This window comes from Bos javanicus, chromosome 2 (genome assembly GCF_032452875.1).
Source record: "Bos javanicus breed banteng chromosome 2, ARS-OSU_banteng_1.0, whole genome shotgun sequence".
Taxonomy (NCBI): Eukaryota; Metazoa; Chordata; class Mammalia; order Artiodactyla; family Bovidae; genus Bos; species Bos javanicus.
Genome location: NC_083869.1, coordinates 91273864 through 91293187, shown reverse-complemented (window position 1 = coordinate 91293187; position 19324 = coordinate 91273864). Strand labels below are relative to the sequence as shown.

Here is a 19324-nt window from a genome sequence, read left to right as displayed (position 1 = left end):
TTTTCACAGTGTTAAATCCTTTCATTTTATAAAAAAGGTTTTTTTTTTCTTTTAATGAAAAACTAAATTTTAACTACTGCTGCTGCCTCATTTGTTAAGGGATTTGTACAAGGACATTTAAATAGTTCTTATCAATCCAACACCATGAGTGAGAAGACCTGATTCCTGACCAGGAAGTGTCAGTAGCTCTACCTTGCTTACACCTTTCCTATACTGTGCTCCCACCTGCACACTTTTCTTAGTGACCTGTAAAGGAAAGTGATGTGTAAATACTACATTATTTGGCTCAGAGACACTGATATATCCCTTGGTAATTTTCCCTAATTAAGTGAGCAAAACCGACAGTTTTGGCCCTAGAGTCACTGCCCTGACTTCCTTCTGTGTTCCTTGGAGGCCCTTTCTCTGCTTCAGGTTGACCTGTAGAAGCTATTAGTTGAATATCCTCTTGAGTTAAACTTCATCCAGTTGGAATAAGCACTTTCTAAAATATCCCAAGAAACTTACTATGCTGTATAGTAACAGTTTTGAAGTCATCTTGCTTACCACGTTAGAAGCATTTACTCTTTGGGGAGAAAGGTGTTCAGTTCTTTTTAGGTAATTAACATTGTATACTTAAGTTGTTAGTTACCTATCCATTCTGTTCATTTATTAATTGAATAAACATTCATTCGTAAGGAAGTGTGCATTAGGCACTGTGCTAATAGATAAGGCTATGGACATGTATATGGAGAAGCACCTGATGGAGAGACAGGCAGGTAAATACAGTAGAGTAGTTGAATTTGAGAGTAGACGTATGCCTTTAGGAGGGACTCCTGAGTCAGGAAAGATCCGTGGAATTACAGCCAACATCATATTTGCCAAATTATAACTCTTACCCTTTTAAGGATCTGGACTGTGAGATTCTGAGGAAAGCTGAAGATTTTTTTCTAAAAAAAGCCAAATTTTTGCATATTATTTCATGTATTCAGCTTGAAACCTCATATATCTCAGGGTTAGAATCCCTGGTCCAAAGACTTAATTTTCAGTCCAAATTAGCTCTGTAGTATAAATAGCTTACCCTTTTTCTTATTATAAAACCTTTCTCCCGCAGATTTTTAAGCTAAGTACTTTGTAATAATATTCTAGAATCTCACCCCATGTTTATGTTTTTCATAATGTTACAGACTTTAGTTACCACCTCAAGTTTTTTTCCTTGCTAGCCCATATGTCACAGCTTTGACTAATTCATATTTTGTAAAGTTTTAAAGCTGATAACTTGTGTTAACCTTTAAAAAGAAAGCTCTTTGGGACTTCCCTGGTAGTCCAGAGGCTAAGACTATGCTCTCAAAGCAGAGGACCCAGGTTTGTTCCCTGGTCAGGGAACTAGATCCCACGTGCCACAACTTAAAGATACCGCATGCCGCAAATAAGACCCAGGGCAACCAAATAAATAAAAAGAAAGCACTTGAGTTTAAATTATTTTCTACCAATAACAGAATTTTACTTTTGCCTTATTTCCCATATTTTTTCTTGAGGTTTTTAGGTGCAAATTTTACCTTTGATTCTTGTAGATTAATTTATGACAAACTGTGGTTAAGTTGGGGCTTCCCCAACGGCTCAGAAGGGTTCGATCCCTCGGTGCGGGGGGAAGATCCCCAGGAGAAGGGCATGGCTACCCACTGCAGTATTCGTGCCTAGAAAATCCCATGGACTGAGGAGCTACTGTCCATGGGGTCGCAGAGAGTCAGACACTACTGAGCATTCAGGCACAAATGTGCATCTCAGGTCAGTTATTAAATCGTTGACTTAATTCTCTTTACACTTTCAAATAAGTTATACAGTACGTGAACGTTTCCCGCGTGCCGCCAGGCGTGATGAGAAGTACCCGAGGAATGACCAGGGCTCAGAAGCTTCTGTCTCCGCAGGGGTGGCAGCGCAGCGCCCGCAGGTGCAGAAGGGCAGGGAGGCGGCGGGGTCCCGGGCTCAGATAAGGAGCGCCGAATTCCCCCTACTTCCCCACGCCTCGGAGGTCGCCCACTCAAGTACCTTATACCGCTGTTCTAACGATTTGGTGTTTGTCATTTCATTTTATTAGAGGGATTCCCGAAAGGAGGAGCAGAGAGGGTCCCGGAGTTTCTTCAAGAACCAGCTAAGATCTGCGGCCTCCGTGGGTCGGGGTTAGGCGGGAGCCCGAGAGGCGTGAACGCGGAGGACGCCGGGCCGAGGCGCCGAGGGCAGCGCGGCTCCCGCGTGCGCCAGGCCGCAGCGTTTAAATCTCCCGCCTCCCGCGGCTGGAGCCCGACACCTCCACGCTCTGGTGCGGAGGGGCACCGGCTGCGGGAGAGCCCCGGCGACGGCGGCGGCAGGAACAGACACCGGGACCGACCCCCGCGCAGCTGAGCGGGACCCGAGGCGGCAGAGGACGTGCGCGTCGCGCCTCCGGCGTCGAGGTGAGTGTCGGCGGCGGCGGCCTCCCCGGGCTCCCATCCTGCGTGGTGGCGGAAGGGCCGTGCCCTTCCTGGCCGACTGGGGCCCGGAGGCCAAACCCTTGGTTCCCATGGCGACGCCCCTGGGTGGCTGCGCCAGCGAGAGGCGCCCGCCACGCGCGCACGCGGTCTCTCGGGGCCTCGCCGGCCTTCCCGGTTCCCTTGGGGACCCCGGCCCCTGTGGCCTCCCTCCCGGACGAGGTCCTGGCCGAGCTCCTCCGGGCTTACTCTGGGCAGATCCGGCTGGCAGTGGTTTTAGGCTTGCCTGCGTCCCCTCGGGACTGAGGGAGTCCCGCCCACGCTCCCCACGGGGAGCGAAGGAGCGCCGGGGCCTGAGGCTTGATTGAGTGATTTCTCTCGAAGGTGGAGGTCACTTCCATTAGAAGCAGATGCTCCCGGCCTTTAGGTGCTTTCCTCCTGACCTCCTTTTTATCTTGTTATTTTCCTGTCGTTATTTTGTAATGGGAATGTCTTCTTTAGAAATTAAATGGCTAGCAATGGGTAAAAACACAACCTAAGTAAAGGCGCGGTTTAAGACGAAGTGCGGCCGGCAGGACCTGCCGAGAGTCCCGGCGCACAAATCCTGCAGCCTGAGGCCTTTATTCCAGCGTCACGGACCGATCCTAGGCGGTCATGGAAACTCGGATCACCTGGTCAGTGCCCAAGTGCTGTCAGCAGTTAAATACCTGATGCTCTGAGAAAGATGGAGAAGGGAGGGGAAAAAAAAATCCATCCTGGCAATTAACCCGCGATGCTGTGGATTTGCCGGTAGAGGGGGTGGGGTTATTTTTCAAGTAATAGATTATCTTGATGCACGGAGCATAAAAGCTATCATAAACTATGGATCAATGTGGAATAGCTTATTGGGAAGATACCGTTTAACCATGATTTGGGTTTTTTTTTAAGTATGTATTGATTTGGTTCTGACTCAGTTAACGCACTGTAAGGTGATATTCCTTTAATGATCTTCACATCAATATTTATGCAGTAGCCACAGGTGCCCTCATCCTTTAGTAGGAGTTAATTATACTAATAATTTACTGGCCAAATAAACATCATCCAATGGTATGTATATATTTTTTATATGACTAAACTTTCTAGTCGCTTTTGTATTCGTCTTTGCCTGACATATCCAGTATGCTTTGAAATTATGTATTTAATAGTGCAAAATTATTGTACATCTTGATGTTGAAACAGTTATGTGCAAGACATTGTTCTAATTAATAGTAATTAATGTTAGGGTTAGGTGGTTGCTCAGAGATCAGCCAGTCCGAAGTGTAAAAACTGCAAACATTAAGACTGGTGGAAAAACTAGGAAGCCATATTTTTTTTAGAAATATTTATTATAAAGCAATAAAATTTATACCAATGACTGAACTGGGACAAAATATTAAATATCAGATATAAAGCAGTATTGTTTTGTTCTACTGTACTGTCAAACTCTGTCAAATATTTCATTGTGTGGTAGTACATGCTTTATTAAAAATTTTTCCTTTTCCTTTGTTGTTTACCTTTCTCAGTACTCATTGTGCCTCCTTTAAATTTTTAACAACAACAGATGGGGTGTGTGAAAGACTTTTCAGTATGTCTATGACTGGAAAGATTTCCTCATGTGAACTGGCTTTTGTTATATAATATCCTTATTCCCCTTTTCCATTGTGTTTTTCTTTCATCTGTTATGTGTTTCCTTTTTTCTGAAGTCAGACTTTTCAAACTTCTGCTCGCATCCAATATTTGCTTTCTATGTAATTCTTTATTGTGTTATTATGATGATGATTTTTTTCCCCTTGTTGATTCATTTGCAAATATCACTTTAGGTTTAAAGTTTTTTTAATGCATAAACTCTTGATTCAGCCCTTATCTGTCCAGGAATTAATTTTATAGTACACTTACATGTATTTTAAATAATACATATATGTTTATTAATTTCAGCATGGTTTGAAATAATAAAATTCTAGAAGCAGTCTAAATATCTGTCAATAATAGACCAGTCAAGTAGATTATAGTACATCCATACAAATGAAATGTTATATATCCATTACAGTTGTATTACAGTTATGTAGAAAATTCCATGTCATATTCTTTTACCCTCAGCACTGGACAGTCTCACTTGTATCCATAATCTAATGTGGCTGAGGAGATGCCTGAGGTCAGGATAAATAATTTAACTTGTAGGTGGTCCTCTTTTTTCGTCTAGATCCTAGTAGCATTCTTTCTTTACCCTTAAAATTCAGCAACATTCCACAGTATATCTTATTCTTGATCATTCTGTATTGATTTTTACTGGAACACGATGAACCCCTTCAGTTTTCAGCTTTATATTCTTGAATATTTTGGCTTTTCCATATATCTCTTTCTCTGTCCAAGAATATTACTTAGATTAGATCTCAATTGTTTATATTCCAAACCTATACATCATTTTGTTCTGTCTAACCACTTTGTTTAAATCAAACCACCTTTATCTTATAATCTTCATTCTGAATGATCTTCCCAGGTTTGTCATCAGTATTATTAACTTAGTTTTCTGAAGTATCTATTCTACTTGGAATTGTTTCTAATGTAGTTTTGAATTCTCTGGGTTTTTTTTTTTTTTTTCGTATTTTTCTTTATATATTTAGCTTCCTTTAGCCCTTACTGAAATAATCTCTTTTATGGAGTTTTGGTCCATTTATCTTCAGGCAGACCAGTGTTTCTTTAAACCTGTTCAATGAAGCAATTTTTCAGATGTATGTATTTTTCCCCTTTCTTGTGTTATGATCCCTCCTTTTCTTGTGGCTTCTCTGGTGGCTCAGATGGTAAAGTGTCTGCCTGCAGACAGAAATCGGGAAACCCAATTTCGATCCCTGGATTGGGAAGATCCCGTGGAGAAGGAAATGGCAACCCACTCTAGTACCCTTCCCTGGACAGAGGAGCCTGGTAGGCTGTAGTCCATGGGATCACAAAGAGTTGGACACAACTGAGTGACTTCAGTTTCACTTTCTTTTCCTGTAGTGCTACTTTTTCATGTTATTTATTTTGCATGTTATTGTTGGAAAGAACAGTTCTGTTCTGGCCTGTTTTTTGCCCAAGAGTAGTGGAAGTAGTTTATTATATATCCCTGTACCTTGGAATAACAGTTTCAGAGGCTGCATAGGTGAATAGGTACCTTATTGTGATCTCTTCTTTAATTGGCTTCTTGGGGACAGTTTTTATATGTTCTCTTTAAGCGGTTTCCCTTAGCATGTGTAGTCACTGATTCCAGAGGCAGGTGAATACTGATAAATCTGTGGTTATTCTAAGGTGCTTTTGTCTGCTGTGCAAGGTTCACTACCAGCTCGTTCTGTTTCTCTGCAGCCATGCCTTGCCTCTTGGCAGGCAGAACTAAAAACACCCTGGCCATTGTAGGGTATAGGGAGCCCAGTACATAATACCTCTCACCTTTTTGTTATCCCTTAAGATTGAAACCAATTCAGATGTGGTCAAGACCTAGGAAGATGGAGATAAACTTTAATATTGAGAGAACTGTTAGAGGATGTGTATCATATCAATGGTCTTTTAATATTTCTGTCCCCTAGTCCATACCTGAAATAGCCCACTCAAGGGAAAGTTTGGGTCTTCATAATAGACACACTTGCCTAAGACTTTTACCTCATTCTGATTAGGTTGCAAGTGGTGGATTAGAGGTTTAAAAAAAGAACTAATTCACTAATTCTCTGGCTTGATAGATTAGCTCTACTCAGTCAAGAAATATGGACCAGTGGTTAATTCACCAGTCAGGTTTCTCACTGTAGGAGAAAAAGGGCAAGAAGCTGGGAATATTTATAGAAAATTGCCCTTCATAGAAACCAGAAGAGCTTAAAAGAAACATTTCCCACCATAAACACAACGATCTCTTCTTCAGTAGTCGTCTTTGCAAGCATATGATAGTATAGGAAGACAGGCCAAGTAAACTGTCTCCTTAAGTCTGGCTGTGCTTGCACAAGAATTCATGTCTTCAAATTAGTGATTAATCATTGGAATTGTTCTTCAGAACCTACTCAATTTGCCAAAATCGAATCTGCTTCAGATTAGAGGAGATGCTAGTCAGATTTGGACATCCTCTTTAAATCTAATGCAGACTTCATTGTATCTGACATTTATTCATTGGCTTCAGTGCTATCAGTTCAGTTCCGTCACTCAATCATGTCTGCCTCTTTGCGACCCCATGGACTGCAGTGCACCAGGCTTCCCTGTCCATCTCCAACTCCTGGAGCTTGCTCAAACTCATCAAGTTGGTGATGCCACCCAACCATCTCATCCTCTGTTCCCTTCTCCTCCCTTCAGTCTTACCCAGCATCAGGATCTTTTCAGTGAGTCAGTTCTTCACATCAGGTGGCCAAACTATTGAAGCTTCAGCTTTAGCACCAGTCCTTCCAATGAATATTCAGGACTGGTTTCCTTTAGGATTGACCGGTTTGATCTCCTTGCAGTCCTAGGGACTCTCAACAGTCTTCTCCAACACCACAGTGTAAAAGCATCAATTCTGCACTCAGCTTTCTTTATCGTCCAACTCTCACATCCATACATGACTACTGGAAAAGTCATAGCTTTGACTATATGGACCTTTGTTGGCAAAATAATGTCTCTGCTTTTTAATATGTTGTCTAGGTTGGTCATAGCTTTTCTTCCAAGGAGCAAGCGTCTTTTAATTTCATGGCTGCAGTCACCATCTGCAGTGATTTTGGAGTCCAAGAAAATTAATAAAGTCTGTCACTATTTCCATTGTATCCACATCTATTTGCCATGAAATGATGGGACCGGATGCCATGATCTTTGTTTGTTGAATGTTGAGTTTTAAGTCAGCTTTTTCACTCTCCTCTTTAACTTTCATCAAGAGGCTGTTTAGTTCCTCTTCACTTTCTTCCATAAGGGTGGTATCATCTGCATATCTGAGGTTATTGATATATCTCCCAGCAGTCTTGATTCAGCTTGTGGTTCATCCAGCCCAGCATTTCACATGATGTACTCTGCATAGAAGTTAAATAAGCAGGGTGACAATATACAGACTTGACATACTCCTTTCCCAGTTTGGAACCAGTCCATTGTTCCAAGTCCTGTACCAACTGTTGGCTTCTTGACCTGCAAACAGGTTTCTCAGGAAGCAGGTCAGGTGGTCTGGTATAACCATCTCTTAAACAATTTTCTACACTTTGTTGTGATCCACCCAGTCAGAGGCTTTGTCATAGTCAATAAAGCAGAAGTAGATGTTTTTCTGGAATTCTCTTGCTCTTGTATTATCGAATGGATGTTAGCAATTTGATCTCTGGTTCCTCTGCCTTTTCTAAATCCAGCTTGAACCTCTGGAAGTTCTTGGTTCACGTACTGCTGAAGCTTAGCGTGGAGAATTTTGAGCATTATTTTGCTAGTGTGAGATGGGTGTAATTGTGCAGTAGTTTGAACATTCTTTGGCATTGCCTTTCTTTGAGATTGGAATGAAAACTGACCTTTTCCAGTCCTGTGGCCACTGCTGAGTTTTCCAAATTTGCTGGCATATTGAGTGCAGCACTTTCACAGCATCATCTTTTAGGATTTGAAATAGCTCAGCTGGAATTCCATCACCTCTTTATGCTTTGTAAGGCCAACTTAACTTCACACTCCAGGATGTCTGGCTCTAGGTGAATGATCACACCATCATGGTTATCTGGGTCATTAAGATCTTTTCTGTATAGTTCTTCTGTGTATTCTTGCCACTTCTTCTTAATATCTTCTGCTTCTGTTAGGTCCATACCATTTCTGTCCTTTATTTTGCCCATCTTTGTATGATATGTTCCCTTGGTAATTCTAATTTTCTTGAAGCGATCTCTAGTCCTTACCATTCTATTGTTTTTCTCTATTTCTTTGCACTGATCGCTGAGGAAGGCTTTCTTCTCTCTCCTTGCTATTCTTTGGAACTCTGCATTCAGATGGCTATATCTTTCCTTTTCTCCTTTACCTTTCACTTCTCTTCTTTTCAGCTATTTGTAAGCCCTCTTCAGACAACAATTTTGCCTTTCTTCATTTCTTTTTTTCTTGGAGATGGTCTTGATTACCACCTCCTGTACAATGTCATGAACTTCCATCCATAGTTCTTCAGGCAGTCTGTCTATCAGACCTAATCCCTTGAATCTATTTGTCACTTCTATTGTATAATCGTAAGGGATTTGTAAGCACTGAATGATCGGTGCTATGAAATGTGGTAATTTTTTTCTCATTGGGAACCTGATTTAATGAATAGAGGGATTTTTAAATTTTATTTGTAATTGAGATATAGTTCATGTAGAGTATTATATGTTGCAAGTGTACAATAATTTTTTAAAGTTATACACCACTTATAGTTATTTTAAAACATTGGCTATATTCCCTGTGATGTACAATATACCCTTGCAGTTTATTTTATGCATAGTAGTTTGTACATCTTAATCTCCTACCTCTATTTCCCCCTCCCCTCTTCCCTGTCTTCACTGGTAACCACTAGTTTTTTTTCTCTATATCTGAGTCTGTTTCCTTTTTGTTGTATTTTAAATTCCAGTTATAGGTGATACCATACAGTATTTGTATTTCTCTGACTTATTTCGCTTAGCAAAATAACCTCCAAGTCCATCCATATTGTTGCCAATGACAAAGTTCATTCTTTATTATGGTTGAATATTATTCCATTTTATGTATATATACCATATCTTATTTATCCATTTGTCTATTGATGGACATTTAGTAAGTGGAAGTAGAAGTGTTAGTTGCTCAGTCATGTCCAACTCTTTCTGACCCCATGAACTGTAGCCTGCCAGGTTCCTCTGTCCATGGAATTCTCCAGCCAAGAATACTGGATTGGGTTGCCATTCCCTTCTCCAGGGATTGAACCCGGGTCTCCGACATTGCAGGCAGATTATTTACCTTCTGAGCCTTCAGGGACGCCCTGGACACTTAAGTTGCTTCCATATCTTGGCAACTGTGAACAGTGGTGCTACGAACATTGGGATACATGTCTCTTTTCAAATTAGTGTTATTTTTTTCTGATATATACACCCAGGAGTGAAATTGCTGGGTCATAAGGTAGTTCTGTTTTTAGTGTTTTTGAGAAACTGCCATACTGTTTTCGACAATGACTGTACCAGTTTATCTTCTTACCAACAATGTACAAGGGTTCTTGTTCTCCACATCTTCCCCAGTACTTTTTGTATGTATTCTTTTTTTATGGAAACTTTTCTGATAGGTGTGAGGTGATATTGTGGAATTTTAATTTCCATTTCCCTGATGTTTAACCGTGTTGAGTATCTTTTCATTAGCTTGTTGGTCATCTGTATGTCTTCTTTGAAAAAATGTCTATTCAGGTTTTCTGCCTTTTTAAAACAAAATTTATTTCTTTTCTTGGCTGTGCTGGGTCTTAGTTGTGGCACATGGGATTGTCAATCTTTGTTATGGCCTGAGAGATCTGTTGTTGTGACAGGAGAACTCTCAGTTGCAGCATGTACGATCTAGTTCCCTGACCAGGGATGGAACCTGGGTGACCTGCATTGGGAGTGCAGAGTCTTAGCCACTGGACCCCAGGGAAATCTCCTTCTGCCTAATTTTAAGGTAAAGAAAATAAAAGCAGGAATAAACAGGTGGGACCTAATTAGATTTAAACGCTTTGTATGGCAAAGGAAACAAACGAAATGAGAAGACAACCTACTGGTTGGAAGAAAGTAGTCTCTCCAGGGAAAGGAATGATACAGACATGTGCTCATTCGCTCATCTTTTAAATCATTGCTCATCCAAAAGGATAAACATATTTTTCTTTCATTTGTGCTTTAGTTGCAAACGTGATTAAATAACATTTTTGTGTATGTTACACAAAACATTGGGCTTTTGAAATCCTTTTGTGAATTGCCTATTCTTGTTTCACCCTTATTCTTAAATTAGTTTATCTTTTCACTATTGAGTTATGAATTCTCTAATTTAAAAATACTTTTTCTTCTTTATATCTCACTTTACCCAGTTATTTCTTTTCCAGATTTACTTATGGCCCATTTTGTTATATGAATTAGGATTTTTTTTTACAATATCTTACATGATTTCTGTGCCTGGTTCCACCTAAGTTTTCTGGCCCCAGACATGCATCTATATTTTCACATGTCACTGTTACAATATTTTAACATTTAAATTTTGAACCATCCTTACACTGACTGAGAATAAAACACTTTTTTTCTCCAAATAGACAGTTAATTATCCTAACAATATTTATTGAATAATATATCACTTTCCTAGTGATTTGAAATGCTACATTCACTGTAGTGAGCTAAATGTGATCCCCAAAGATAAAAAGTCCTAATTCCTGGACTCTGTGTATATATTACCTTATATGGTAAAATTTTTACAGATGTGGTTAGGATTAGATTGTGTGAAGGATCTTGAGATTATTCTGGATTGCCTGGGAGGGTCCTGAGAACCATCATAAGTGTCCTCAATTTTTAGAGAGAGAGAGGGAGATTAAACACATACAGAGAGGAGAAGGTGATGTGAAGATAGAGGCAGGTTGGAGTTACGTTGCTATTGGCCGTGGGCTACCAGCAGCCACCAGAAGGTGGAAGAGGGAAGACAGTGTTCTTCCCTAGAGCCGCACAGTAAGTACAGGGTTGCTGAGACCTTAGTTCCAGATTTCTGGCCTCTAGAACTGAGATGGCAAATTTCTGTTGTTTTAAGCCATCAAGTTTGTGGTAATTTGTTACAGCAGCCCTAGGAAATTAACATATAGACCATATACTACATTCTTTTTATTTTTTTTTAAATCTCTTTGTGTATTTCTTTTCATTTGTTTCCACTGTTTTATGGTTCTAGTATCAGTGCCATTCTGTTTTAATTAGTAAAATTCACATTCAGGCTTATTTTTTCATAATTATTATTTTGTTAAAGTTGTACATGTCCATAATGTTTAAAAGTCAAGTGTTAAAAGGATTATAATGTATAAAAGCAGTTCTCCCATTCCTGCTCCAGTTCCAATCTCCAGTGTTTCATACCTTCACCTCTGTGTTTTTGCTGGTATTTTCTAAATCACCAGAGAAGGCAATGGCACCCCACTCCAGTACTCTTGCCTGGAAAATCCCATGGACAGAGGAGCCTGGTAGGCTGTGGTCCATGGGGTCGCTAAGAGTCAGACACGACTGAGCGACTTCACTTTCACTTTTCACTTTCATGCATTGGAGAAGGAAATGGCACCCCGCTCCAGTGTTCTTGCCTGGAGAATCCCAGGGATGGGGGAGCCTGGTGGGCTGCCGTCTATGGGCTCGCACAGAGTCGGACACGACTGAAGTGACTTACCTTACCTTTTCTAAATCACATGTTTATATGCTACATTTTGATTTATTAATTTAAAACATTATCTACTTACTTTCTATATGGCAGATGAGGACTAGCTCTCCTTCACCACCACAATCCCCTTTTGTTCTTCCCCAGTATAGCTGTATTATAATTTTATTAAACCAAGTAAGTGTTTATGTTACTGTGAACTAACAAGTGTCTTTAAAACTTAGTCAAAAAATATTACTGAGATCAATTTCAAAGCACATACTGCCTATGCTTTCTTCTAGAAGTTTTATGGTTTGGGGTCTTGTATTTAAGTCTTTAATCCATTTAAAATTTTTTTTTTATCATTGGGAAAGTAGTCCAGTTTGATTTTTTTCACATAGCTGTCCAGTTTTCCCAAAGCCGTTTATTGAAGAGGCTCTCTTTTCCCCACTGTATATTCTTGCCTCCTTTGTCATAGATTAATTACCAGTGTAGGTGTGGGTTCATTTCTGAGCTCTCTGTTGTGTTTCATTGATCTATGTATCTGTTTTAGTGGCAATACCATACTGCTTTGATGACTTTAGCTTTGTCGTATAGTTTGAAATCAAGCAGCATGATCCCTCCAACTTTGTTCTTTCTCAAGACTGTTTTGGCTATTCAGAGTCTTTTGTGTTTCCATACAGATTTAGAATTATTTGTTCTAGTTCTGTGACAAATGCCATTGGTATTTTGTTAGGATTGCATTGACTCTGTAGATTTCCTTGAGTAGTATGATCTTTTTAATAGTATTAATTCTTCTGGTCCATGAGCACAGTTTATCTTTCCATCTTTTTGGGTAGTCTTCAGTTATTTTCATCATCATTCTACAGTTTTCTTAGTACAGGATTTTTACCTCCTTAGATTTATTTCTCTGTATTTTATTCTTTTTGACGTGACTGTAAGTGGGATTGTTCTTAATTTCTCCTTCAGATAGTTCATTATTAGCATATGGAAATACAACAGATTTCTGCATATTAATTTTGTATCCTTCAACTTTACCAAATTCATTAATAGTTTTCTCATGGTATATTTAGGATTTTCTATGAATAATATCATGTTACCTGCAAATAGTGACAGTATGAGGTTGTTGGCAGGAGAGAGGAATAGGAGCTCCCTTAAAAATAATGTGTATGTGATAGTCTTTGTAATAACTATTTTAACTCCTCTGACTTTTTATTTGGCCATGCCACACAGCTTATGGGATCTTAGTTCCCCATCCAGGGACTGAACCCAGCAAAAGTAGTGAAAGCACTGAGCCCTAACCACTAGGCAGCCAGGGAATTCTCTGACTTCTCAGATATTTTTATGGAGTTAAACTAGTTCTGACGCATTTCAGATAAGTAAAATTGCTACATAAAAGTATAAGTACTTAATATATAACAATAAATGAATGGCTCTTACTTTGGATAAAGGCTGCTGGTGTTAAATAGTAATCACTTCCTCAGTTCAGTCGCTCAGTCATGTCAGACTCTTTGCGACCCCATGACTGCAGCACGCCAGGCCTCCCTCTGTCCATCACCAATTCCCAGAGCTTACTCAAACTCATGTCCCTAGAGTCGGTGATACCATCCAACCATCTCATCTCCTGTCACCCCCTTCTCCTCCCACCTTCAATCTTTCCCAGCATCAGGATCTTTTCCAATGAGTCAGCTCTTCGCATCAGGTGGCCAAATTATTGGAGTTTCAGCTTTAGCATCAGTCCTTCCAATGAGTATTCAGGACTTATTTCCTTTAGGATGGACTGATTGGATTTCCTTGCAGTCCAAGAGACTCTCAAGAGTCTTCTCCAACCCCACAGTCCAAAAGCATCAGTTCTTCAGCACTCAGCTTTCTTTATAATTCAACTCTCATATCCATACATGACTACTGGAAAGACCATTGCTTTGACTAGATGGACCTTTGTTGGCAAAGTAATATCTCTGCTTTTTAATATGCTGTCTAGATTGGTCATAGCTTTTCTTCCAAGGAGCAATCATCTGTTAATTTCATGGCTGCAGTCACCATCTGCAGTGATTTCGGAGCCCAGGAAAATAAAGTCTGTCACTGTTTCCATTGTTTCCTCATACATTTGCCATGAAGTGATGGGACCAGATGTCGTGATCTTAGTTTTCTGAATATTGAGTTTTAAAGCCAACTTTTTCACTCTCCTCTTTCACTTTCATCAAGAGGCTGTTTAGTTCCTCTTTGCTTTCTGCCATAAGGGTGGTGTCATCTGCATATCTGAGGTTATTGATATTTCTCCCATCAATCTTAATTCCAGCTTGTACTTCATCCAGCCCAGCATTTCACATGATGTACTCTGCATATAAGTTAAATAAGCAGGGTGACAATATACAGCAGTAAATTTTAAAAAAACAAAAGCAAAAACGTTGATAATCAAGTAAATGTTTTTCATAAGAGTGCTACAGTAGCTAGTTGTACATGTTAATTGTAGCAAACTTGGAAACTGCAGAAAACTGTCATCTGTTATCCCACTGCAGAGAAAACCTTTGTTGACATTTTGGAGTGTTTTCTGTCAGTTTTGCCTTCACTCAAGTTGAATTTACTAGTAAACTCTGAATCTTTCGGGAAATGCTGATTGTGTTTGTAAGAAAATTCATGGCTTCAGAGCCAGAGTAATCAAGAATACTACATTAATATTAAACAGCAAACTTGGCTAATGTATTTCCTTAATTGCATCAAACAGTGATGTTATATTTAGTTAAGTCTTCACAGATTATTTTTCTCCAGGGGATTTCAGAGCTTCAGTTTGCATATTACCATCAGTCTGTTTCGCTTGTTTCTTAGTGATTACACAGTAATGAAATAAGTAAGGTGAGTACAGAACTACCTCTAAAGAGAATACTGATTTGTTTTATTCTAATATTTGTATTCCATATCCAGGAGATAGCTGCAAATACAGATTTAAATATTATATAGTGCAAAAATGAATAAAGTGGTCTACAAGGTGACTGTGTTCAAGTAAAAAATACTGTACACTTTCTGGAAATAAAGGAGATTATAGACTTCCTGGCAGTCCAGTGGTTAGGACTCTTGTGTGTCCACTGCATGAGGCACAGGTTTGATTCCTGATCAGGCAAGATCCTGAATGCCCTGTGGTGAAGCCAGAAAAAGAAAAATAAAGGAGATTTCTAGTTTAGATGGCATAGTAAGTTTTGCATCAAACTCATAGTAATTATAAAAAATAAAACAAACCCCAGGAAATTTATCTTGGCTAGATTATAAGATAAACATGGACTAGAAACAGAACAGAAGGACAAAGTGGTGAGTGGACGGAAACAAATGCACTGAGCTCCTAATACACAATGAGGTCCTTGTTTCTGGGGATTCAGTTTCTGCAGCTTGGTAGGAATTAAGTGTTTCACCTGCAGTGGTCCTTCAGTAACCTGAATACACCAAAGGTATTTCAGATAGCACTGTATCAGGGGCCCTAAAATATCAGTAGAAGACACTGTGGAAGTAGAAACCCTGAAAGGTAAGTGGAGACAACTAAGGATTATAGATAATCACTAGATAAGGATGATTAACCAGAGAGGAAGAAAGAAAAAAGTAAAGATTATATACTCACAATAAGCTTGTAGAATTCAGCCAATATTTGGAATTCAGTCAATATTTGGAACATGAATTTACTCCAGGTAAAAAGTCTAAGAGTTCTATATATTTAGAGTGCTAAAGAGAAAAATTATGGAATGATGTTATTAAAAAGGATACAAAATTAGAATATTCAGTTCAGTTTAGTCACTCAGTCGTGTCCGACTCTTTGCAGCCCCATAAATCGCAGGACACCAGGCCTCCCTGTCCATCACCAACTCCTATAGTTCACTCAAACTCATGTCCCTCGAGTCGGTGATGCCATCCAGCCATCTCATCCTCTGTCGGCCCCTTCTCCTCCTGCCCCCAATCCCTCCTAGCATCAGAGTCTTTTCCAATGAATTAGAATATTAAAAAAAAGAACCAATTAAAAATTCAATTCTGTCCAGGCTAGAGTTCATTCCACCTACTGAGGTTGTTTGTTTTTTTTTTTAATCCAGTGACTTTTTCTTTTTTAATGTCCATGATTTCTAATTGGCTCTCATTAGAATATTAAAAAGAGCCAATTAGAAATCTTGAACATTAAAAAAGAAAAAGTCACTGGATTAAAAAAAAAAACAAACAACCTCAGTAGGTGGAATGAACTCTAGCCTGGACAGAATTGAAAAGAGAATTTTTAAACTGGAAGGTTTATAAACTGGAAGGTTGTACTAAAGAACTTGTCCAAAATATAGGACAGAAAAACAGATATAAAAATGAACTATTTTTATCCAAAACATAGGACATATCAAGAATAACACCCAATAGAAGATTCAGATAAAAAGAAGAAATTATGGCTGAAAAGGAATATTTGAAGGGAGTACAGCTTAAAACTTTCTAGAGCGAAAGATTAAAATATGAACCTCCATAATGAAAAAAAAATCTACATAAATGCATCTTAGACAACCTCAGGACATCACAGATTAAAACACTTTTTCAAATATTCAAAGAGAAAAAGGAGGGGCAGTAGAGCCCAGACCCATTGACTACAATAGATGAACTAAGGTGTAGGGATTCTGTCTTCAAAGAGTTAAGGAACACTAAGAAATGTTATGGAGAAGGCAGTGGTACCCCACTCCAGTACTCTTGCCTGGAAAATCTCATAGACGGAGGAGCCCAGTAGGCTGCAGTCCATGGGGTCGCTAAGAGTCAGACATGACTGAGCGACTTCACTTTCACTTTTCACTTTCATGCATTGGAGAGGGAAATGGCAACCCATTCCAGTGTTCTTGTCTGGAGAATCCCAGGGACGGGGGAGCCTGGTGGGCTGCCGTCTGTGGGGTCGCACAGAGTCGGACACGACTGAAGCATCTTAGCAGCAGCAGCAGCAGCAGCAGCAAGAAATGTTAATATAATGGAAACAGCAAAAGAGATGGATACATAGCAACATACATAGCACTTAAAGTACTGAGTGAAAAAAACCCTGAAAAATCAGAAATGAAATCTACAGCACATTATCATTTGTGGAGATTAGCATATGTATATAACATTTTCTAAGAACGCATTCAAATAAAAAGGCACACATCAAACACATTAGAATGATTGTGAGGGGAGATAGATATGAGGAAGGGGTTAAAAAGGAATGTACAAGTAAATGAAGAAACAAAAGAATGAGTCTTGCATGGATCGATAATGATAGCTTTAAAAAAGAAAATAAAGGAAAGTTGTTGCCAGCCTTATATTTTTTATAAACAATTAAACTGTCATTTATGAATGAAGGCAAAATAGAGTTTCACAGGTACCAAAACAGAGAATTTCTCCCCACAGGATTCACTAAATGAACTTTTAAAGTATTGTCCTATATAAGAGGAAAGAAGGAAAGTATAGGATAAAAGAAATCTTCTTCCACTTCCCATATGGGGAAGCCTTCCATAAACCGAATTACCTGACTGGTTGGTAAATTTGTTTAGTCTTGATGCTCAGTTAGGAGGACCAGTTACCTCACACTAAACTATATTCACAAACTTTGCTATTATTTGTAAAAAAAAAAAAAAAAAAAAAATATATATATATATATATATATTTTGGCCTCCAGATACTATACTATATTATTTGTTTAACTAGTTTAGAATAATTCAGGGAAAAGTTATACCGTTTTTTGGGGTCCCCTCAAAGATCCCACAATTTCATGTAATGATGAGAACATCAGGAAATAAAAATGTGGAGTTTAGTAAAGTAAAATATACAGATAGAAAGAGCTTTGCTGAGACTAGGAGATGTGCTATTTATAAAAGCATCTAAAGACCAAAAATACTTAGGAATAAATTAAAAGCAATAAACTTATACTAAAATAACTTCAGAACACTGCTGAGAGAAATCAAAGAAGACCTAAATAAATGGAGATAAATGCTATATTCATGAGTTGAAAGACTCAAAAATTATTAAGATGCCAATCCTTCACAAATTGATCTGTAGATTCAGTGCCATCCCAATCTAAATCTTAGAATTCTACATCTCAATAGTAAAAAAAAAAAAAAAAAAAAAAGACTACCCAATTTAAACATGGGCAAAAGAATTAAAACAGTGGAGCATTTACAGAAGGCCAATTGGCACCTGAAAAAGTGTTCACTACCGTCAGTCATCAGAAAAAGATGCATTAAAGCCATAAGGAAATACCAATACACAACTAGAACAGATAAAACTAAGAAGTCTGCCAACATTAAGTGTTACTGAGATTGTGGAACAATTGTAACTCTCACACATTGCTAATGGGAATGTAAAATGACAGTTTTTTATAAAATGTACACCAATCCTTTGACAGAAAAACCCATTTATAGGTTTTATCAAAGTGAAACATTTGTCCATGAAAAGACTTGTTTAGGCATGTTCATAGCAGATTTATTTACAATTAATTCCAAGTTGAAAGTTAAAACATACTGTTAATATGGATACAATGGACTACTGTTCAGTGATAAGAAAGAACAAAGTAGGAAAGGAAAACTAAAGGTGCAAAAAGCAAAACATCACTTGCGATAGGTTAGGCATTCACTGGAAAAGGATACAAGGGAAATTTCTGGGGTGCTGGAAATGTTCTGTAACATAATATCTTTTTGTCAAAAGTATATAGCTAAAAATTGTACATTTCAATGTATGGAAGTATTACCAAAAGGAATCATATAATGGTGATGATGATGAAAACGATTATGGAGTAAGGTGGTAGGGAAGACATATAAATGACAAAAAATGACAGAATGGTGACTGAGCTATCATTTTACTGTTGTCCGTGTGTGTTAAACTATAAAACTTTTGAAGAAATTAAGAAAAAAGACAAGTCTTATGTTTATTCAGACATTGATCAATTCCAGTCATCTCTTTACTGTAGATCCAAATTACTACTGTAATTTCCCTTTAGAATTTTTTAGCATTTCTAAAAGTCCCCAGCCATGAATTGTCTCAGTTCTTTATCTGATAATGTCTTTATTATTTTGATTTCATTTTTAAAGGACAGTTTCAATAGAGAGTTATGAGTTGATAGTTTTTCTTTCTTTCTTTCAACACCTTGAATTTATCCTTCCATTACAGTCTGGGCTTTGTTGTTTTCCTTGAGAACTTGCATCTCATTTATGTATTTGTCCCCCTTTACGTAATACACCATTTTTCTCTGCTTCAAGATAGTTTTTCTCTTTGGATTTAAGCAGTTTATCTAGGATGTGCCTGTTTGTGGTTTTCACTGTGTTAATCTAACTCAGGCCCCCAGTGGCAAGCAGATTTAGCAGTGCCCTCTGTCAAAAACAGCTTCCCTGGTAGCTCAGATGGTAAAGAATCTGTAGTGCAGGAGACTTGGGATTGATCCCTGGGTCAGGAAGATCCCCTGGAGAAAGAAATGGCTACCCACTCCAGTAGTCTTACCTGGAAAATTCCATGTACAGAGGAACCTGACGGGCTACAGTCAGGGTTGCAGAGTCAGACTTGGCTGAGCAACTAACACTTCATTTCTATAAAAAACCACAGATGTGCAGATCTCACCTTTCTCAGATTTACCCACCCAGACA

General features: G+C 38.8%; 1 protein-coding gene across 8 annotated transcripts in view; it reads left to right on the top strand.

The window, feature by feature from the left end:
* The first annotated feature begins 2341 nt into the window (after nt 1-2341).
* Nucleotides 2342-19324, top strand: part of ICA1L (islet cell autoantigen 1 like) — a 58239-nt gene continuing 41256 nt past the window's right edge. For 2 of the 8 annotated variants that reach the window (XM_061382058.1, XM_061382031.1), the window contains exon 1: nt 2342-2429. Coding sequence is in view for 3 of the 8 variants with exons in the window: in XM_061382041.1 (XP_061238025.1) it covers nt 3099-3118 (20 nt within the window). In the remaining 5 variants the exon portion in view is untranslated. Of the gene's footprint in view, nt 2430-2622; nt 3119-19324 lie in introns of those variants that run through there. The other 6 variants (XR_009729852.1, XM_061382026.1, XM_061382064.1 and 3 more) reach the window with 4 other exon arrangements.